This window comes from Rhinolophus ferrumequinum, chromosome 13 (genome assembly GCF_004115265.2).
Source record: "Rhinolophus ferrumequinum isolate MPI-CBG mRhiFer1 chromosome 13, mRhiFer1_v1.p, whole genome shotgun sequence".
Lineage (NCBI taxonomy): Eukaryota > Metazoa > Chordata > Mammalia > Chiroptera > Rhinolophidae > Rhinolophus > Rhinolophus ferrumequinum.
Genome location: NC_046296.1, coordinates 50653828 through 50676516, shown reverse-complemented (window position 1 = coordinate 50676516; position 22689 = coordinate 50653828). Strand labels below are relative to the sequence as shown.

At 45.4% G+C, this 22689-nt stretch overlaps 1 protein-coding gene across 1 annotated transcript in view; it reads right to left on the bottom strand.

Annotated features, from left to right (window-relative positions):
• Positions 1 to 434: 434 nt before the first annotated feature.
• CAPN13 (calpain 13) overlaps positions 435 to 22689 on the bottom strand; it is a 131122-nt gene continuing 108867 nt past the window's right edge. The window contains exons 13-23 of the mRNA XM_033125215.1: positions 20791 to 20990; positions 19752 to 19788; positions 19344 to 19400; positions 16218 to 16275; positions 16063 to 16121; positions 14410 to 14478; positions 13472 to 13547; positions 11480 to 11608; positions 10376 to 10431; positions 9722 to 9779; positions 435 to 795 (exon numbers count right to left, since the gene is read on the bottom strand). Of these exons, the coding sequence (XP_032981106.1) occupies positions 9753 to 9779; positions 10376 to 10431; positions 11480 to 11608; positions 13472 to 13547; positions 14410 to 14478; positions 16063 to 16121; positions 16218 to 16275; positions 19344 to 19400; positions 19752 to 19788; positions 20791 to 20990 (768 nt within the window). The 3' untranslated portion in view covers positions 435 to 795; positions 9722 to 9752. The remainder of the gene's footprint in view (positions 796 to 9721; positions 9780 to 10375; positions 10432 to 11479; positions 11609 to 13471; positions 13548 to 14409; positions 14479 to 16062; positions 16122 to 16217; positions 16276 to 19343; positions 19401 to 19751; positions 19789 to 20790; positions 20991 to 22689) is intronic.

Genomic DNA, 22689 nt, shown 5'->3' with positions numbered 1-22689 from the left:
TTCTGATGGAGTCTGGTCAGAAAGGTCACACTGAGGAAGGTCCCCACCCTGCTGTCCTCCCGACACAGAACTGCAAGGATCGCCCCACTGGGGAGATGCCTCTAGGGATGTGTTCGCAAACCACCGATTCTCCTGAATGGAGTGTGGCCTGGGCATGCCCGGGAACCTGTTCTGTACTCCAGTGAGCCATGATCTTTTGGAGAGACATAATGACAACTTGATGGATAAAGAGGGAGGGAGGTGACCGCCTTGTTGGCTGGATTCCCCCATCCTTAAATGTATTTTTCATCCTGGACTAAGATCCTACTTGTCATACAGTCCAAGACCTGAAATGCAAATCATGTTTTATTTTGCCATTTGGCTGTGAAATAACAATCAGGATTCAGATACTGAAGACTATGATTATTCTGCAAACACCCAGTGGACCACTCCCGTGTCACCCAGAGAATCTTGTGCGTAGGCAGACTGGCTCATTCTGGCTTTTCCAAGAAATGGATGGGACTGGTGGGAGGGGAGCGAGATACAGCTTCTCCCCTTCTTTCCCACAGTGGAACATCTCCTGCTTAATTTTCCCGGTGATTCCAGGCTGGTGTCTTGTAGTGCTCAGATGAACTTCTCTGTGACCTGGGGGTTACCAGAGCCTGACCCAGCTGAGGACCTGGCCCAGGTTCCTTGAAGGTGGCTTCGACTACATTTCCAGCAGGGCAGGTGTCATTTGTTTCACACTCACAGAAGGCAGCACAGCCCTTCTGTTGGAATGGAAGCAGATTCTTGAGTGATCAGTGGGAGCTGGTCCTGGAGAAAGACACATGTGCTCAAACGCAGAAGGCCCAGGGAGAGTCAAGAAGCTTTTCATTCCTTAAGTGACCACACAGGCCCAGCCCCATTCCCACAGACACTCACTGGGATCACCAGGCAGCAGAGGGAGCACATGTAGCACCCGCTGGCAAGGCTGGACCAGCTCCATCATGCCCATGGCTCCCCAGTGGATGGAATGTCTCCACCTCATTCTTCACCATTCCTTGGAAGCACCCTATGCACGTACTCTGCCCTGTCTGAATGCAAACTGCAGCCCATTTAGCACCTGAGTGCCCACAGCAAAGTGGAGGGAAAGTTGGGGAATAGATGGTTCTCCTCTGACCCCCCCAGGCAGGTTAGAAGAGCCCAGACCAGAGGCAGCTATAAGAACAACAGCTCTGTTCTCTGTTCCAGCAGAGCTCCAATCGGCTAGCTGTGGATTAAAGCAACACTCTTGGATAGACATTGTTTTCTACAATGAGGTATAATCAGCTAACTTTCCTGCCTCCATGGTAAAGAAGTCTCAACTCCTCTTCTTCCTCTTCTCTTGAGTCTCAGACTATTTGCTAGTTTGCTGATTTATTTTTCATAAAAATCCAGCCTAATTGTATGTAATTTAAAAAGTCAAATACATGAATTCAAAGACATGAAGGAAAAACAGCAGTCCTTGTTCTATTCCTCTCCTAAATTCCTCTTTCCAAACTCTTTCTTCTGATGCTGGCTCTGTATTTCTAAATAATATACTCACATGGCTACCCTACTGACTCATCAATGTTAAATGCCTATTGACTTATGATGGAAGATGGAGCTGGGGTTCTCCTAATCCACTTTCATACCTGTAGCTTCGCTTCCTGTATTCTCTAATAGATTTATGTCACATTTTTTGGTTAAATCAATATTCAATTTTTATTTTATTACAATTATGAATGTACTGTTCACTGCTGAGTGAAAAAATACTCTAGGATCACATTTTCTTTCTTCTATAATTCTCTGTTCTTCCAGGAATTAATAATTACCTCATTTAAAAAATCTGCTTAGTCTATGTCATTGTCCTAATAATTCTACCAAAACTCTCCAGCAGAATTTCAAAATCCTTCTGAACACAATTTTCCCCATGATTAAGCAATCAGATAAAACTACTGGTTCCTTTTTTCCCAGAGGTCACTCCTTCTGCTCTCTACGGGGCCTCTTGCTCTCTTGTTCACTGCATAGCTCTGGCCTTTGAGCAGTTAGATCTCCTGTTTCCTGGATTCCAACACTTTCTCCTTCTTGGTTTATGCCCTTACAGTGTCCATGTCATTTTCCTAGTTGATACATTTCCCTGTGAAAGCCAGCTCTGAAAGGTTGGACACCCTGAGTTTGCAAGGTGACTGGTCATCACTTGGTGTCTGTTTGCCAAAAGAGGTAGGGAGTTTTCACATCGCCAGAGGCAATCCGGACTTCTCACTCTCAAAAAGAATTTCCTTGGTCTGAAGAATAGAGAGATGGATTTATTAGAATAGAAGCAGACCCACTCTGGTGAAACTGTTGTTGGTAAATCAGCAGGACGAGGGTTACTGCTGCTCACACTTCTCCTTCATGCAGAGAACGAGAAGCTGGCCCATTCCTTTATTCGTATGTAGTGGGAAAGGTTATAACTACTAACTTTGTTAGAATAAGGCACTTGAGTGCCATATTGACAGCAGATCAACATGAATGTAGATGACGTCAGCTACACAAGCGCTCAGCAGGGTGTGACTCGCAGTGTATTAAACCTCTAGACTCTGAAATCCATTAAGACCAACATAGCCTCCAATGTCCAAGGACCATATATCAATGCACTGAGCATTAGCATTTTTAAAGTATGAACTTGATATCTTTTAAGATGTTTCACATAAACATTACCCACAATGCAGCAATGGAGGCCTCGCATGCTTGTTCAAAAGAAATAGACATGACTGATGGGAGGGGAGGAAGAGGAGTTGTTTGGTTGCGCATTTCTATCTCCTGATTTACTGAGCCGGAGAAGAGCAGATGGATTGAAGACGAGACAGAGAGAAACAGACGTGTGCTCACAATGGAAGCACACCCCAGCTTGCCTGGTGAGTCCAAGGGCAGGTAGAAGATTGTACACAGCTTGTAGGCAGGACAAGTAGACTGGTGAGGGGCTGTAGCAACCGTAGGCTCTGGGGAGAATCTCAGTTTATCTGATAAGGGTTTCGTGTTCCAGTGACTGCTTTATTGCACAGAGGACCAAATGAGTGAGGAGAGGGAATTCTACTGTGGATTGAATACACCCAACAGTGAAAGTCTCTTTGCTAACCTGGGAGTGATGGGAATCCTGGAGGAATGAAGCTTTGACTTTGTAGTAGCAAAGTAAGGGAATATTGGGCAGAAGTGAAATGTGCCCTGGACTCAGGAAAGCAGATTTCGAAGGGGTGAGAAGATCAACGGGTCCGAAAATAGCCTTAATGAGAGAATATTGATCATGATGTATTAGAGATTATAACAAGACAACGTTAACTATCTGCTCCCCAGTAATCCCAGTGGGGAAGAAAATAGAGAAATAGATGAAATATCAGAAGACTTGGGTTTAAGATAATATTACAAAAGTGTCAATGAGAATAAAACAAAGGAAGACACAAACATGAAAGGACAATTCCTTTCAGTCATTTGAGAAATCGTTACTGAATGGTTTCTCTATGCCAGGCACTTTGCTACATGCTAAGGAGATAGCAACAAATAAGACATACGTAGGCTTACAGTGTGGCAGGGAATACAGACATCAAGCCGGTAATTCAAAGTGTGTTGACTCAGCAAACTACAAATAGAAAGAACTTCCTCAACTTGACCAACAGTATCTACAAAACCGCCCAAAGCTAACATCATGCTTATTGGTGAAAGACTAGGCATTCTCTCCCAAGATCAGGAAAAAAAAATGTCTGTTTTCTTCCCCTCTATTCAGCATTGTACTAGAAGTTCTATCCAGGACATTGGACAAAAAATAAATAAAAGCCATCAGGACTGGGATGGAAGAAGAAAAACTATCTCCATTTTCAGATGACATAATTTTGTATATACAAAATCCTAAGGAATTCCCTAAAAAACAAAAAAAATTAGAACTAAAAACTGAGTTCAGCGAGGTGACAGAATATAAGATCAATATGCAAAAATCAATCTTATTTCTATACATTAGCAATAAACAATCTGAAAATAAAATTATTTATGATAGCATCAAAAAGAATATAATACTTAGGAATAAAGTTAACAAAGGAAGTGTAGGACTTTTACACTATGAACAACAAAACATTTTTGAAAGAAATTAAAGATTAAAAAAATTGGAGAGACATTCTCATGTCTATGAATCAGAAAACTGTATATTGTATATTGTGAAGACAGAAATACTTCCAAAATTGATCTACATATTTATGTAATTGCTATCAAAATCCCAGCTGCCTTTCTTTTTCTCCTGACTTTGTCAAGCTGATCCTAAAAGTCATATGTAAATTCAAGGAACACAGAGTCACCAAAACAATCTTGAAAAAGAAAACCAAATTGGAGGACTCACACTTCCTGATTTCAAAACCTATACAAAACTATAGTATCAACACAATGTGGTACTGGGATAAGGAGAGACATATAGATAAATGGAATCGAATTTAAGGTTCAGAAATAAATCTTTACATTATGATAAATTGATATTTTAAAAAGGGTGCCAAGACAATAAAATGGAGCAAAGAATAGTCTTTTCAACAAAAGCGGTGCTGGGACATCTGGATACACACATGCAAAAGAAAAAAGTTGGACCCCTACATCACACCATATACAAAAATTACCTCAAAATGGATAAAAGATCTAAATGTAAGAGCTAAACTATAAAAATTTTAGGAGGAAAACATAGAAGTAAATATTCATAATCTTGGGGTAGGCAATGATTTCTTAATTACAACACCAAAAGTGTAAGTGACAAAAAAGAAAAATAGATAATTTGGACTTCATCAAAATGAAAAACTCATGAAACTTGAGTTTCATGATATCATCAAGAAACTTAAAAGACAACCTGAAGAATGGAAGAAAATTTTTGTAAATAATATACATGATTAAAGGACTTCTACTAGAATGAATACATCTATGTCTACATCTATGCATCTTACAACTCAACAACAAAAAGACCTAAATTATAAATGGACAAAAATAATTTAAATAGACATTTCTTCAAAGAAGATACATAAATGACCAATAAGCACTGAAAAGATACTTAACATCACTACACATCAGGGAACTGCAAATCAAAACCACAATGTGGTATCACTTCACAACCTCTAGGATGGCTACAATAAAAAAGACAGACAATAACAAGTGTTGGAGAGGATGTGGAGAAACTGGAACTCTCATTCACAGCTGGTGGGAATGCAAAATGGTACAGCTGCTTTGGAAGAGTTTGGCAGTTCCTCAAAATGTTACACATATAGTTACCATACGACCCAGCAATTCCACTCCTAGCAAAACACCCAAGCCAAATGAAAACTTGCACACAAACATTCATAGCAGGATTACCCACAATAGCTAAAAAGTAGAAACAACCTAAATTTTCATTATGTTATGAACGGATGAATAAAATGTGGTATATCAACAAAATAAAATATTCTTTGGCACTAAAAGGAACGATGTCTTGATACATTCTACCACGTGGATGAATGGTGAACATGTTATGCTGGGTGAAAGAAGTCAGTCACAAAAGACCACACATCACATGATTCCAATTGCACACAATGTCCAGAGTAGACAAACCTATACATTCAGAGAATAGAACAGAGGTTGCCTAGGACCAGAAGGGTCAGGCAAAAATAGGAAGTGGCTACTAATGGGTATGAGGTTTCTTCTCGTGGTGATGAAAAATACTTTACAATTATATTGTTGATGATGGTTGCACCGCTCTGTAACTATATTGAAAACCTTACACCTTAAATGGGTAAACTCTATGGTGTGTAAATTATATCTCAATAAGCCTCTTAAAATAAAAGGAAGAAGTGGGCAACAACAAAAAAGTAGTTTGAGTGTTCTGATGGGGGATGTGTGATATGTGAGAAAATAATACAGGAACCCAACAGGGCTAAGACATGAGGCTCAGGAGTTAGGTAACTAACCCCAGGCCTGAGAAGACCTGAGTCAGGACAAAGGACTTGAGATTGAGAAAAGAATAAAACATTTAAGGAAATAAAGGTAACGCTGATGTGGTGAAAGTAGAGGAGAGAGACAAGAGATGGTTAGACAGGTGGGCAGGGGCCAGATGGTGCAGGCCACCTTCACGCCACTAGACTTTTCCTGAGTATCGATAGGAAGACATTGAAGGGTTTTTCATTTTTAGGTTCGAATTTTTAGAAGTATGCTCAGACTGCAGGAAATTGATTAGAGGGATAGGGGTGGATATAGGAAAATCAGATAGGGAGCCAATGCAAAAATCAGGGAGAGAGATGATGTCTGAGAAACCTAAACTGCAGTCATTTGAGGGGAAAGTGGGAGGTGAGGATGTGGAGACAACGAGATCTTGATGAAGTCTGGCTCTAAAGGGAGGAAAGAGAGAGAGTGGTAGCGGGAAGGGACTTTGAGATGGAGCAAATTTAAAAGATAAGCATGTTTAAACAGGAATTAGAAGGCTCCAGAAAAAAAAGAGAGGTTTAGTATTCAGAAGCCAGAGGAGAGAATTCATTCAATCAAGCCCTTGCGAAGGAGGAAAGAATGAGACCCAGAACCTCCTCAGAGGGATAGGGCCTCTGAGCACAAGAGAAGGAAGGTAGGAGATGATCACAGATGAAAGTGGGATTGTAGATTTGCAGGTAGAACTTATTCATCTTCCTGCTTCCAGCTCTGCAAAACAGTCCATGAGCCACAAGTGAGTGGATATGCTTTATAATGTAATGTCAGAGGGTGGTGATTAACAAGGAAGGCAGGGGAACACTCCTAGGGATGATGGTAGGCGTTAATGAAAGAGACTGAAACACACATAACCACGTCTGCTATGTTATACTTCTCACATAATCTTAAGGAACAGGAAGTGTGGAAAAATTAGTAAGGGGAAATTGGGAGCCTGTCTAGCAGAAAGGATAATGAGAGTCCAGTTATTTCAAAAGTTTAACCTTTAGATCCTGCATGCAGAATTAGCTTAAAGATGCAATGGAAGAATCATTTCTGACATTAGGAACCATACAGGTTGAGACAGGAATCACGCAGATTGGAAATTCGAAATCATCAAATGTTCTGTTTTCAAAAAGGAATGAAAGGGGAGTTCAAGAAAATACAGCTGGATCTCATTAACTCGGATCTCTGCAACGTTTGTTAACTTGTGTTCATTAATAATCACCAAGTATTCATCAGGAAATATTTATGCTAAAATAATATTTCTTTATGGAGTCAGTGTCTGTGTCTTGATTTCAAGGTATATGATTGGGAGATTAAATAAATGCTATTTACAAAAATAATAGTGTCCCAGAATGTGTTGATCACAGGACAGTTACATAGGAGGACTGTATACTCCAAAGGGACATTGGCTTATAGAGAATGGTCACCAAGAAGTCCTGGACAAGAACCACCAGGGATAAGTAAAGGAGAGGCTTTGGGTGAGGCAGCAAAGCTCTCCTCAAATATTTGAAGGCTTGGCATGTCCAGTCTTTAGTGGTCCGGAGAAGCCTAGGTAGAAAGTTCCAGGGAAGTAGAGTGTTACCTCTAGGTAAAGAATACCTAACACCTGAGGATGTCCAACAAGGGGGAGCACAAAACATTGAGCTCCCCAGTCCTGGAAAATTCTAGCAGACCCTGCAGGGGCCTCTGCTACAGCAGGGTGGGGTGTAGACTATGTATCTATAGAGTCTGTTCCTGAAAGTAAACGTGTAGAAATGGGACACGGGTGTGTTAATTCTTCAGCACATTCCTGCCAGAGGTAGAGATGCTGATGTCTACAGATATCTGTGATCTGTCCAAAGCTGCACAATGAGGCAGTGGTGGAACTGTGGCTGGACCCACCGCTCATCTCCCCAAGGTCTCATCATTTCTACTGCTCCACACTTAGCCGTTCCTGTCATGAGTGACTGCCTTTCCTCTTTGGGACTTCAATTAAGAATTCTAGAATGAAACTGGACCACTATTTTACACCATACACAAAAATCAACTCAAAATAGATTCAAGACATGAAACCATAAAACTCCTAGAAGAAAATATAGGAGGTAATCTCCTTGACATCGGTCTTGACAATGAGTTTTCTGATTTGACACCGAAAGGACAACAAATGGGACTATATCAAACTAAAAACCTTCTGCACAGGCAAAGGAAATAATTAACAAAATGAAAAGGCAACAGACTGAATGGGAGAAAATATTTGAAAATCACATATCTGATAAGGTGTTAATACCCAAAATACAGCTGGTGCCAAAAAAATGTATACACATTTTAAGAAAGGAAAAAACTATTACAATTATGCTGACAGTAACCACTTTGAGCACCTCTGGTAATTGAAGTCAAACGTGACTTGTCTTCATCTTTTGTTGTCTGTATATAGTATTACAATCTTAATACAGTTGTTTTCCTTTCTTAAAATGTGTATACATTTTTGGGACACCTTCTCTATATAAAGAACTCATATAATTCAATAGAAAAAAACAAACAATCCGATTCAAAAATGGGCAGAAGATCTGAGTAGACATTTCTCCAAAGAAGACATACAAATGGACAACAGAAACATGAAAACATGCTCCACATCATGAATCCTCAGGGAAATGCAAATCAAAACCACAGTAAGATACCACTTTAACACCGAATGGCTTTATCTAAAAGGCAGGAAAGAGATAAATGTTGTCAAAGATGCGGAGAAAAGGGAACCCTGTGCACTGTTGGTGGTAATATAAATCCACACAGCCACTATGGAAAACGATATGGCGTTTCCTCAAAAAGTTAAAAATAGAACTACCATATGATCCACCAATTCTACTTCAGGGTATTTATCTGAAGGAAACAAAAACAATAACTCAAAAAGATATCTGCACCCTCATTTTCATTACAGCATTATTAACAGTAGCCAAGACATGGAAACAATCTAGGTGTCCACCAATGGATGAATGCATAAAGAAAATGCAGGGCATGTATTCAATGGAATGTTTTTCAGCCATAAAAAGGAAAGCAGTATTGTCATTTGCAACAACATGAATGGACCTTGAGGGCATTATGCTGAGTGAAATAAGTCAGAGAGAGACAAATACTGTATGTTCTCACTTATATGTGGAATCTAAAAATAACCAAAAATCAAAATACAACCAAAGTCATAGACACGGAAGAGACTGGTTGTTTCCAGAGGTGGGGGCTTGAGGGGTGAGCAAAATGGGTAAATGTGGTCAAAAGGTACAAACTCCCAGTTACAAGATAAATAAGTCCCGGGGATGTAACATATAGCATGGCAACTATAGTTAACAGTACTGTAGTGTATATTTGAAAGTTGCTAAGAGAGTAAAAGTTCTCATCATAAGAAAAAAACTTGTAACTATGTGTGGTGGCAGATGTCAACCTAACGTATTGTGGTGATCATTTCGTTATATATCTATATCTACATATCAAATCATTATGTTATATACCGGAAACTAATACGATCTTAAATGCCAATTACATCTCAATAAAAATAAATTAATTAAAAAAAGAATTCTAAATCCCTCACTCATGACTTTCAGGCCACACTCTTTCATGAATGCCCACCGGTCTACATGGCTGAGATGAAATCTTCAGTCAGCGTTGACCTTGAAACTCAGGGGCCCCCTAAGCAGCTGCCCTTGACTCCCCCAGTTAAGGGCTCTGTAATTTCTGAGGAGGCTGCTCCCAGGGAGAGAATCTTATATGTAGTTTCTGGAGGAGAAGGGGAATTGAGCCCCCAGACAGAAATGATTCTAAAGATGCCATGTTTTACCTGGACTCTGGGGTCAGCTCTACTCCTGGCTTCAGTTGTACATCACCAGGTTCATCCACTGAGAAATAAGCATAATCATTACAACCAATCTTTAACCTTATTAGCTTAATATAGATCAGGGCAAATAGGACCTCCCTCCCTTAAAAGATATGTTTTGCAAGGCCTGAGAAACCTGCTCAGAGGACCTAGTGGCCCTCTAGTCTCATCAAAGCTTTCCAGCTACTTCTAACCCCAGTAGGAGGTCCCAGCCCCGTCACAGCCCATCTCTTGCTAGTCCCTGAACAGCCAAGCAGTGAGAGGGGTAGCTGAGGTCGACCGGCTGGCTGGGCCAGGAGGCTCTTTGGAACTCAACGGGAGGACGTTTAACGTACAGTGAGCTCAGCAGGTGTTCTTTAGTTCCCTTTTGGATTTATGACTCCCACATAATCTTCTGCTTTATTAAGCTATTGGAAAAAAATAAAATCTGTCTGCCAAGATCCTAACACAGCCTTGGCAGCCAGCAATATATAAAGTAATTGGAGTCAGGGGGGCCAGCAGCTTGGCTGGCCTTTGACAGACTGTTCAATATCCTGAGATAGAAAAATGCCCCCTGGGATCAGATGAGGAGCGGAGGCCCGGGTGGTTCCCTGTCTCTGGGAGGGGAAGGCAGCTCACCTCCATTTTTGTCAGGTAGAGTCCTTTTCCATCCTTGGAAAGGTTCTGGAAAGTCTCTAGGGTAAAGAGGAGGAGAAGCATCAGGACAGGCCTGAGCCCACATGAAGATGAAAACAAATGCGGTGATTCTGTGTAAAGTACTCTCTTGCTCTCTACACAGCACGCGTGGCCTCGCCTCCTCTTCTCTTTCCAGCCAAACTCTACAACTGCGGGGCAGCTTGGGGCTCGTGTCTTCAAAATAACACTCTCTGACTGCTCTGGCCCACTCGCCCCTCTCCCTTTGCTAGTTTTCTTGCACTTTGAATCTCTCCACACTTGACCTTGGGGATGTGTGGGCTTGTCTTAGGAAGTATTTCAGGGGCACAGTTTGGGGAAACCACCCTCGTCCAACAGAGAACTCTCTAGAGCAAGGTTTACACCTCAAGCTTCTCATTTACCCTTCCAGAACCCTGTTCTCTCAATATTAATATTAATTGCCTAGCTCAGAGCTATAGGATTTATAGAGGTGCTGCCTAGCAGGGATGGTGCAAGGATTAGAGTCGAAGCCAGATCCCACTTCTACAGCAGCTCCATTTTGAACTCTCTTATGGCTTGGGGTTCCACAGAAGATTTCATTAAAACAAAGAGGTATGCTGCTACAGTGTCAAAACCTCTGGCTTACATCATGGAGTTTCTGAATCCTGAGGAAAGACCTCCGTCCCCCAGCTATGCCCACACGTGTGCAATTTCTTCAGCTGAGACCCAAATCATTCAATGCATGACTAAAGAGTACATTTAAACAATAAACACAACCTGGATTGGGGACATAGTGATTTAACCTGGTTCCCCAGAGGCAGTGAATACATAGGGTGATGAGGAAATGAGGGGCCTGGGATCGGGGAATGTCCTGGGGAGAAGAGAGTGCAGAAGGGACATTGGGGACACAAGCCAACTGCACCATTACACAGGCTAATGGTGGCTCTGTCTCTTGGGGCAACTACTCCTCACACGGGACCCCAGGCCACCCCACTCCTGCAGCCTTGCCCAGACCTGGGAGAGCGGTGGGTTCCTGGTCTTCTTTTGTCTCTGTAAAGGCCTCCAGGATGTCCCTCAGGTGACACTTACTTGCCGTGGCTTCCAGCCGCATCAGGAAGCAGACCAGGCTGGGGAAGCTGACCCTGCCGCTGCTGTCGCTGTACCGGAGGATCATGAGATCTAGCAGCTCATTGCTGATGGAGATCCCTGCGAGGAAGTCTGGGCCACAGGGGAGCCAGTGAGTGAGGAGGAAGCCGAGAGCGGGGTGCTCTTTTGCTTTGCAAGTCCTGATACACCTGTTCAGAGGGCCTAGTGGCCTTCAACCACTGTTTCCTACTCAGCTTAGCGTCTCCTCTTTACTCTTTTTATGATTCCCTAGTTTCCTCTTTCTTCGTCTGGGCACAAACAACTGTTCTGGAGTTTGGCCAGAGGCCAATTCAAGACACTCAAGACCCTGACTGATCTGGGGACACCTCAGCCTTCAAAGCACTTGATAATTCCCATGTGGGATGCGTGCTGCCAGGACACCTGGGGTTTGTTTCCAACCCTGCCTATCTTAAACCTCTGTCTGCTGATGACCTTGTAAAAACCACCTTCCTCCCCTACCCTGTGACTTCTGTGCGGCACTGTTAGTGTGGGTCAATGTGGTTCCTGGAAGAGGGGTATTCAGTCCCGAGCCGGTCATCCAGGGAAGAGACTGGTCCTCAGAGGGGAGACCACAACACAGTCGGTGACCTCAGGTGGGCAGGACAAAGGTGCCTTGCCCATTTTTGGGTCTTGTCATCTTGCATGTCTAGTTAGAAGCTCTGGGGAGGTACCAATCACATACCTGACCTTAAGTTCTGCTGAGCCAGTGGAAATTTGCAAGCAAGACCATCTATCAAGAGGACACGCTGCTGCCTGTAGGCCCTACAGCCAGAGACTGGTTTCTCCGGCAGAGCTAATAAAATGGGAATGTGAACGCCTTTGAATAGGGCATGCGCTCTGTCACTGGCACTCTGGCCCCTGAAGGCTTTTGAGTCGAGCTCCAGCGATTCTCTCTATCTTCCTTTTATTATTCTGGAGTCATTAGTGAGGTCTCCTTTAAAGATTTCATCTTTCACTGGCTAGTTGGTGGTTCTCAAAGTGTGATCCCCAGACCAGGAGCGGGGCCTCAGCAGAGGACTGGTTGGAAATGCAAATTCTTGAGCCGCACCCCAGCCCTCCTGGGTCTGAAACTTGAAGAGGATGGTGAGGCAGTTGGGTCTGTTTTAACAAGCCCTCAGGTGGTTCTGATGCTCACTCGAGTTTGAGAACCATAGCTCTGTACTGAGAAGAATTAAGGGGGAGGATATGTGCTAAAGTGGGCAGCAGCGGCCCATGTTTTAACCCTCTTTCCCGGCCAGGAGCCGCAGGAGGGGTAACTATGGTAACCTGGGGTTATCTGATTTTGCATCTTATTAAGGACGGTGCAATTTCCTGACCTAACCTTTCTGTGATCCATTTCCCCATTGGTAAAGTGACGATAATGATTCCTGCCCTTCTCAGTTCCACAGTCGTCAAGACAATCAATTGAGCTGACGTGAGAACAAGTTCTTGCTGAACTATGAAGCACTCCTGCACCCAAGGTATCATTATCATTAGTCCAGGCCTGAAGGCTCTTGTCTCCTTGAAGCAGTCAGATGCCATAGCTTTCATCTCGCCCCAAACCCTCTATGAAGAGAGTGTACCAGCCCTCCCGTGGGTATTGAACCCTAATGGCCCAGAGGCTGACTGGAAGCATCTCTAAGGGGAGCTTGGTTTCTGGTAGGGTATCAATCATACGGGGTTATTTTCTCACAAGTAGAGTGGTGCTGGGGAGAAAGGCAAGTGGGAAAGTTGACTGGCACATGCGAACTCAGGCAGGGCAAAATGGAGTCTGAATCCGGAGCCTGGAGGCCCACAGAGGCCAGTGTAAACCAGGGGAGGACCCGGAAGCTGCAGCTCTCTTCTCTCCTGACGGCCCACACCGCTGCACCGGCCTCGTCTGCAGCATGCTAGGGCTGTGCATCACACACATCCCTCCCCCACAGTCATTGGGGCTCAAAGGATCCCCTGCGTTACCTGTATTCTTTACGGCCTCCTGCAAATATGAGCTCAGGAAAACCCCAGAGTTCTTCTGGATGTTCTGGAAAACACTCTGATATGGAAAATAAGCAAGAAGCCCTTGTGAAGTCCCATTGCCCAGCTTGAAGAAGATGCCCTGGGTAGAGGGAGGTCCCAGAAGTCCCTTTTCCATCTCTGGAGGCTGCCTCACTAAAACTCGAGTGGGCCCAGCTCAGAGGCAGGCAGGGCAGCCCCGCTGAGGGCAGAGGAAAGCAGGGATGGGCTCTGCGTGATGAAACCACCCGCTCTGACTTCCAGCTGCTGGGTTGTAAGTTCCCCTCCCGGGCCCGTAGGTTGGTTCCACTCAACCAACCTGCCCTCCCCTCTTCCTCACCCTCTAGACTGGGCTCACTGCTTTCCAGGGAGGTGTACAGCTCTTTAAAGAGTTTGCGTAAGGTGGTGGTTAAGAGCACAGACTTTACAACCAAACTGCTGGGTTTACATCCCAGCTGTGTTACTTTGGGCAAGTTACTTAATCTTTCTAGGAGCTAGGTACTGTGATTAACCCTGTGCTACAAATGGGGAAACAGGATACACCTGTGATTTTGCCGTATCTCCTGGGTGATGGAGAGGAAGGGAATACGGTGAACTAGCAGCTGAGGATGCCGCAGTGGGCCGGGGAGGAATGAGGAGGGTGAGGCGACCTGGTGCTTCTAGCTATAGTCCACAGTGACACCTTTCTCCTCCTAGAGCAATCTTCCTCTTGCCACTTGATCAGGCATTGTCTTCTGGTGGTGCATATATGCCTCTCCAAACAAAATGGGAGCTCTCCTTGAGGGCAGGGGTGAGGTTCCTTTGCTTTTGTGTCCTTCAACCCTGATGCAGGGTCAGGACCCAGTAAATATCTGCTAAACTGGATGGAGTAAGAATGTGAGTCAAAAAAAGCACGCTGGTACCTGGCAGTGGACGAGACGGGTCCACAGTCTTGAAAACTCCCCTTGGTCCAGCCGTCCATTCACTTTCAGCTGCTGGGGAGTTAAAGAGTTAACCAGTCCATCATGCAGGGAGCAGAGGGGCCAGGGTCCTGACAACGAGCTCTCCATCCATCAGCTAGTAACATAGTCCAACATCGCCAGAATGGGACGTGGCCCCATGCCCGCTGCCTCCTGCTGTGTCTGAAAGGGACCTGGCTTAGATTTATTTTACAAGGGAAAATGGTGAATTGGAAGGAGAAGAAAGATCTGAGAAAGAGGGCGCCAACATCTCTTGCATCCTGGGGAAGAGAGAAAGCCCAAAACACAGTCCCCAAAGCCTTCATCAGTTGGAGTGGGGCCCCTGGCAGGGGAGAGTGGGGCAGAGCATGAAGGGGTCATGTCAGCTCCTGAAGCAACAAAATGTGTGCAAAGTGTGCACATGAGTGGATAGAATGCATTAAGTGTGTTAAAGCCAGCCCTGGTCACTCCATACAACGGGTTTAATGAGAACCCATGAAAAGAAAGGAATGGATCTCTGAGGAAATGGAGTGTGAGCAGGAGGAAGGGTAGAAAAGACCAGACTGCTTTGCAGGGGCCTGGCAGATGTGACACCCTTCGAGTTATCTGCCCCAGGCCGTGGAGCTGCGTGGCCATTTTGCTTCATCTGCAGGGATGGGCAGTGTCTCTGAGTGATTCCGATCCCTGCTGACAGAGACAGGGCCTGATACATGATTTCCTCAGAAAGCCCTCTTGTTCAACAATAGCTAGCTTCAAATTCCCAGTCGAGTCTTGTTAGGAAAGAAAGGGCTGGGGATCTGTCTTTCTCCCAGCCGACAGCACACACCCAAAGAAAGATCTACAGGCAGCAGCTGGGGGTGAGGCCCACGTAGAGCTAGTCCTTCCTGCCAGTGGGGAGATGGGGTGGGCAGGAGAGAAATGGCTCCTTGGAGAGAGAAGTCAGGAGACCTGGGTGTGATTCCCAGCCTTGCCACGTGTGGCCATGGAATTTGGACAAGTCACTGGATGGCCCCAACCCCGGCCTCCTCATCTGCAAATACAGCATAATTAATAATGGGGTGCCACTGCTGTGTAGACCTAGGCATTTTCTACAAGTTTCAGTGGTCGTCTTTATCAGGGCTTCTTAAGTAAGGCATTTAAATAGTGAAGACTCCTCCAGTGGCAAGGGGAGGGATGGAGAGAAAATAGTTCCCATTGGTGCTGCACAGAGGCAGAAATCCAGGCACGAATTCTGAGTAGATGTGTGATCTGGGCAAATTACTTAACTTCTCTGAACGCCCGTTTCTTTCATTGTATGATAATGCTTCTAATCAGAGGGTTGTTGCAAGAATTGCAAGGAAGAAACACGTATGTAGCAGCACAGTCCTCGGCTCACCATGGATGCCTGGGAGAGGGTAACTATTGTCGTTGTTGCTGTGGTTGTGCTGGAGAGTTGGGGAGTTAGTGTAGAACCCACAGAAACCCAAGCTCTTCAGTGAGCTCTTAGTACCAAGGAAGAAGAGGAAACATTGAGAGAAAAGCGTTCTCCAACATCCTAATTAGACTCCTGGGCAAGCCCTCAGAGCAGATGGGCTCTTGGAGCCGGGGGAAAGGTGGAAGGATGACTGAAAAGGATACATCCATTAGAGCCACGATGCTCCGGCACTCATCCAAGGAGAATGTATCCCCTGGACGTCCTGAGATGGGGAAGAAGAGGAGGACCTGAAATGTCTGGGAGGGTGGCATTGGACTGAGTGGCAGTGGGGATGCGGCTGGGGGCAGCAGGTTCTTACCTTTCAGGAATTCCTGGTTGAGAAGGCCCTGAAGCTGGGCAGCATTGATGTTCTGTCCCTGATCCAAACAAGGGAGGAATGCAGGAATCACTCAGTCCCCAGGAGCTTCGGGGCACACCTGCCTGACTCTAAAAACACTCAGATTTCTAATAACAGTTCCCACCGAGTGCCCATCTCACCTGTGTCATGAAGCCTTTTCTGATAGCTCCAGGCCATGGTGATAACTCCCTCTCCTGAACATCTGTAGTGCTGATTACTCCTGACATTTGATACTTTGTGTGGGTCACCTTGCATTTATCTCTTTACTCTTTATTGGATTGAAAGAAATGTTTGCTTCCTCCCTGCTGTGCTGGGCACTTGGGAGCCCCTCAGGAGAAGTATTATTGAATGAATCAATTCAGCCCTGTACGTGTGTTTCCCCATCTGCTTCCAGAAAGAGACTAAGAAAATATGACTACTGAATGTGCGTATGTGGTGAGAGGAGGTTAAAGCGCTGGGCCTGGAGGCTAAGAGAAGCCACTCTAATTGAGCAATTACTTAGCATTAGTCCTCCCAGACACTGAAGCAGAAAGGGAGACATCATGGTTCTCCCTGGGAAGCAACTGAAGTTGAGGGGAGAGAAACTTGTCCTGGCCTGAACTTCCGGAGGCATGAACTGCATTCAATTTTCTACCAGCGACATCTAGTGCCTTTGTGGGCAGTGTCTTCCATGATGGTTTTACAGAGAAGTAGAGCTGTTCTATATGTGGCTGTTTCTTACTTCAGCCTGGTAAAACTGAGGGGATTAGGTGACATCAACACCCCAGACAAGCTTTTACCTGGAGGAAAGCTGGAGTCAGGCCTCTCAGCAGGTGGCTTTGCAGAGTGGCACTAGGTCATGTGGAAGAAGGTGCCTCCTCGGGGTCTTTGAGAACCAGCACCCCAGAGAATTGCTCTCACCACACAGAACCAAAAGCAAAAGCAGTCCGATAGCCTGTCCTTACTGGAGTCCTTCAGCTAGGAGGGTGCCCCCTCCCTCACAATGCCCCAAAGAAACATATCCTGCCACTGTCTGAAATTGGCCCTCAGGTCACTTCTTCAGTGCCTCACTGGTTGGTTATGTCAGTGCGGTGTGCCCACGATCAACTGAGTTTTTTCCTCAAAAGAATAATGGCACCTCGCTTTGAAGAGCAGTTGACATGCTGGTGAGGGACCCTAAGTCACATGGAATCACCAACCAGAATCTACTTGGCTTTGGGGCATGGACCATGTCTCCTTTCTTCTGCATGTCGCCCACCCTAGGACAGCCCCTGACCTGGACCCGGCACCCAATAAACCCCAAAACATTTGAGGAGATGCAGACAGGAAGATGAGGAGGGCAATAAGAGCCTCAGTGAATTCCTGAAGACTTGTCCTTTGTCGCCTCAACCTAAGATCCCCAAGGACGGACGCTTTGCATTCCCAGAGCTTAGCGTGGTGCTTGGAATAGCCGAGGTGTTTGGGACATGTTTTCCAACTGAATAAATGATGGATAGATGGACCTGACCCCAAGGCCGAGTGTGTCCTTGCTTTCCCACAGGCATCCCCGGGTTATGGTACCATCACCACCACCATGGCTAATGAAGGTAACTCGTGGTGGTGGTAGCCATAGTAGCAAGTTAGTTTAAGGCTAGTTAAACCGATACAAGGGATACAAGAGGACACAGTGAACGCATGGAAAATATTTCACTCTCAATTTAACATGGAGGGTACAACCTCTGAGCATAGTTGTCAGGTTGTGCAGAATGATGGCCCTGCTCAAGGGTGACCAGCGGAGGGGGGGAAGGGCTGGAGTGCAGCCCGGCTTCCACTTCCCGGCCATGCTCCTTGGCACAAAATTGCACCTGTGTCTTATTTAATTCCTATAAAGACTCCAGCTACTCTCTATGAGGAGACATTTGGTTGTTGTTTGGAGAAGTCCTAATTAGGGAATCTGTCCCATTTGTCATCTGACCAATTACATTTTTTTATTTCGGATGTGCAGGTGCATGGACCATGTTGAGGATTGTGCCATCTGCCCCTGAGTGAATCTTGGTCTCAGGTATTCTGATCAGGTCCTGCTGATCACCTGGGGGCAGTGACCTTAGCTTGGGCATCTGCTCTGGGGAAGCTAATCTGTCTAATTCAATGTAAATTGATTGAGCACCTTCTCTATGCCTGGGAAGTAATAGGTATTAGGGACAAAGAATGCACGTGATGTATCCTGCCTTCAGGAGCTCACTGACTGGGGACAATCACCTGGCATCAAACGAAGGGCATTCTGAATCAGCCCATATATGGATCTGAATCCTAGGTCCTTATTGATTTCGAGGAGGTCCCATACTGAGCTGCTCCTTGCAACATGTACCCTCATGCCAGCTACATTTTAAATTTCTCCTTGTGTGTCCCTCTGGGCCCAGGTTACCTAAATAATTTCCCTGTGGGCTGCCTCCTGGTCCTCACTGGCCCATTTACCCTCTGACTGCCTGGCATCCTTCCTGTCCTTGGCCTCCGACTGGCCCAGGGCTGGCTCCACACACCTGATCATCTATAATAGTTTCTACTTCCCACACCGACATGATAATTAATGGTAAAAAACTCCTTGTGCAGAGCCCTTGGCAGCTGTTTTTAACCTGACAAGTCAAGAAGTTCTTCATAGTGGCTTATAAAACCATTAAGAAAATCCCTTGTGCACATAGGTGGCTTGGCAGGAAGAGGGCTGTTGGTGCTTTCTGAAGCTGGCCAGCTCCCGGGAGGAATAATGCCAAGGTTGGTGAAAGATGGCAGAGTGGCAGAAGGAAAGATTTCAAGGGGTGTTGCCAATTGCTTGCTTAAATATCTAAAAAGCACACACACACACATACACACACACACACACACACACACACACACACACTCCATAATGAGCCTTTCCCTTTACAAGCTCTACATTTCATCCCAGATGTCACCCAGGTAGGGCGTCCCTTCTCTCCAGGGTTTGGTAGCCAGCTCAGTTCTGGAGACATCCAGAGAAAGAGGCTGATAAAACAAGCCCATCAAGTCACTTTTCCTCTGTATCTTGATAAAGCCAGGGAGAGATTTCCTTCTCTCTGGTCCCTCCATCACCTGTCTCCATGCTAAGTACTATACCTGCTGAGCATATTTGTAGAACATGCTTTGTTGGGAGCCGTTCTCTGGAAGACGTGCCTGGATCAAAGGGAAAGTAGGCACCATCAAATTTCTGGGGAAGGAGGCTACCTGTCTGGTACAGTGAGGGCACAAGCACCCCCGGATCTGAGACAGAGGCTTCATCTAGCATCGGATAAAAACGTTAGGGAAATGGGAAAATGGACATTTGTGGAAGGAAGATGGTAGGATCCAGCCTGGCCTTGGAGGCCTGGTCTTCTCCCCTCTTCCCTGCCTCTTTGAACCATCATGGCTCATATGCTGTCTCTGTGTTCATTGGCTGGTGATAAGGCAAGAAGGAAGGAGACAGGAACTCTTGGGGATGGGTTATGGCCAAAGAAGCTTACCAGCCAAACCTGACCGCACACTTACCTTCAATGTTCCGAGGTTAAAATTGCTGCCCAGGTTCCTAGAAAATCAGGGGGACAGTGTGACAAGGATGACCAGCTCACTATTAAAAGGAAATTTTCGTATGAAAGGCAGCCTAGGTGGCCCTGGACATGTATATCACAGACTTGAGTGGACAGCCTTAGCACAGCAGGATGTGAAGTGGGCAGACATGGCAGTCAGCAGACAGACGAGCATCTTGACCATGTGTCCAGTCTTTTGGGTCATCTTGTCCTCAAACCATTTAGTAAACGGTTCTTTTCATAACCAAATATGCATGTACTGCAACCCCCATTACCAAGATGGCAGGTAAGCTTTTTTTCAAGTTCCAACTCTGATTGGCGGCACAGTGGCTGTCTGACATGCCAGATTCAGAAGGCCTCGTCCATACTTAACTGTAAAGACTGCCATGATTATAGTACCTTGGGTACAAGAGGGGCTGAGGCACTTAGCAGGGTGTGTACTTGTTGATACCAGTCTTGACCATTACCTTGGCATTGAAGACCCTTCACGATTGGACTCTATCTTTCAGGCCCATTTTTCACTTTCTCCCCGTTCTACCCCACATTCTGGCCACGTTTCACACAATTATCATGTATGTCCCACACTACCCTCCTGTATATATGGCCGACATCACTTAACAAGCCCTTTGCTCACCCACTTCCCTGCTTCTGCTCATGCTTTTTTCTTCCACTTGCATTGCCTTCCCCTTTGAAACACTAAATTATGTTTCCCATCAAGGACTAGCTCAAATGCCATGTCCTCCAAGAAGCCTTCCTGCAGACCTCTTGCCAGAGATGGGCCCCTCCATTCTGTCCTCCCGCATGACTTGGAATTTCCATAGAGCAATGGTTCCTTCTTGTTTGTGGGCTAGTTACTGGTCCACAGACTTTCTTGCCCCCCTTTGTGGTGAGCATTTTGAGAGTGGGACCCATGCTGACACAGTACGTGCTGCACAGAATGACACAATGTGTTTTTATAAAATTAAGTAGAATAAAACACTTAGAACTCCAGAGATTCTTACCTGTCATTGTCTGGCATTTTCTGGAAGATTCGGAGCAAGAACTCAACTTCTTTCCACACAGATACGGCCACCACATACGTCCCCGGACTCAGAGTGAAACATTTTGTGAAGTTCCACTTGGTTTTACTCTTTATGCCGTTGCAAGGTGTTCGGAATGGGGAATAAAAGGTGGATGGCAATATCTCCCCAAACTGCAGGAACTAGAGGAAACATGATGAAGGTAAGAAAGCTCTCTGTGTGCATCAGCTATCAGGAGAGACCCACTACCTTCCAGACCCCTCTCCATTTACCACAACAGCACTAGAGGCCCTGAAAAAGAAGATGGTGCTTACCTGAACTCCCACAATGCAATAGGGTTTAGACTGTTATTTAATATAGATGCTAACACTACAACGAATGCACAGACATCTGACACACGGTTTTGCCTCATTAAATCTAACAGCATCCTGGGTTTCTGGGTTTATCTCTCTGCTAATATATAAAGAAGATTTCCATGAAAACTAGTGAGATTGTTCCAACACTGAATTACTTTTGGAGTCCCCAATGCACCTTCTGTCCCCAACCTTTTGCAAAGCACCCTTTGGACTGTGACAGCACTACAGAGCTGGACTCCTTTCACTCCCTCCATCTCATCTTTCCAGCAGAGCCCTGACAGTTCTTCTCATTGAAGAATAATAGGCCCTGATCATTTTCCTTTTATTTCAATATTTTCTTAGAGATAAAACAATAAATATAATGCAGTTCCTATTACTGGATGTCACATACATATTACATAATAAAAACCCCTTACTAAATAAATTTTCCTCAATACAGTCGAGCATGGGGATTCCATTTAGAATGGTTACGCAGCATGAAATGATTATTTGTGAGCTCTGCCTTGGGGAAAAACAGGGAGAAGGGAAGAGTTTCTTTTTAGGGGGTGGGGACAGGGCTGGGATTTAAGATGAGATAGGAGCTAGGCCACTGTCCCAGGTATGCAGCAGGGGGCTGGGTGGAACCTCCAAAGTGATTCTGGTGGCATTAACAGCAACCCCAGTGGGTTTGGAGCATGATTTTCTTGGGCCCTTCTGGCAAAAGCAATGATGAGATCAGTTCTCCAGAGAGTCAGCACTGACCTGTGGCTGTGTGTGTGTACGTGTGCGTGAACATGTGTTCATGCATACAGGTACACATGTATGGGTATTGTGCCCCTTACAATCTAGAAGATTGCCTGCTCTCCTGCCCTTCTCCCTCCACTGCCCCCTTGTGGTCCTGTCAAGGCTCCTGATCCTTCAGAACAGACTTGCTCAATGGCAGCATAAGTGTGAGTATGGGGGCATGTTCCCTGGATCAAGTCCCCACTCCACTCTCCAGCTCTGGAAACTGGAACACCGACCTATTCTTTGTACCTGAGTGCTTTCCTTGAAGCCCTTTCAGAAGTTCCACTTCCATGACTGGGGAGCCGGAGACCAAAATCTGATCCTAAGTCCAGCTCTGGGGCTGGGTTACTGCTGTGACAGACAGGCCTCTTTGCTGCCTGCTTTGCTGCCCGGGCTTCTGAGTATCTTCTACTTGGAGACACACTGTCTGGCCTCTGTCTAACGGTTGGGATGCCCCTGGAAAACCTGGAGGAGCTTCCCTGGACCAGCCCTCATGCTACAGTCACCACCCACTCTCTCCCTTCCATCAGGGGTCCTCAGACACATGCACCTCCCCCGGCTGCAAGAGCACCACAGAACCCACATCCAATTAAGGGGTTTGAGCACATGTGACATTAAGTTTTCCAAACTCCATCTATGTTTCTCCATCCTTACCATATTTTAAGCCACCTTTCCCCAATGTTGAGTCAGAATATCTACTTAGAATGTGTGACAATTTGGTTGTAAGAGGTGTGAGAGGATGTGGCTGGAAGTTGCATTT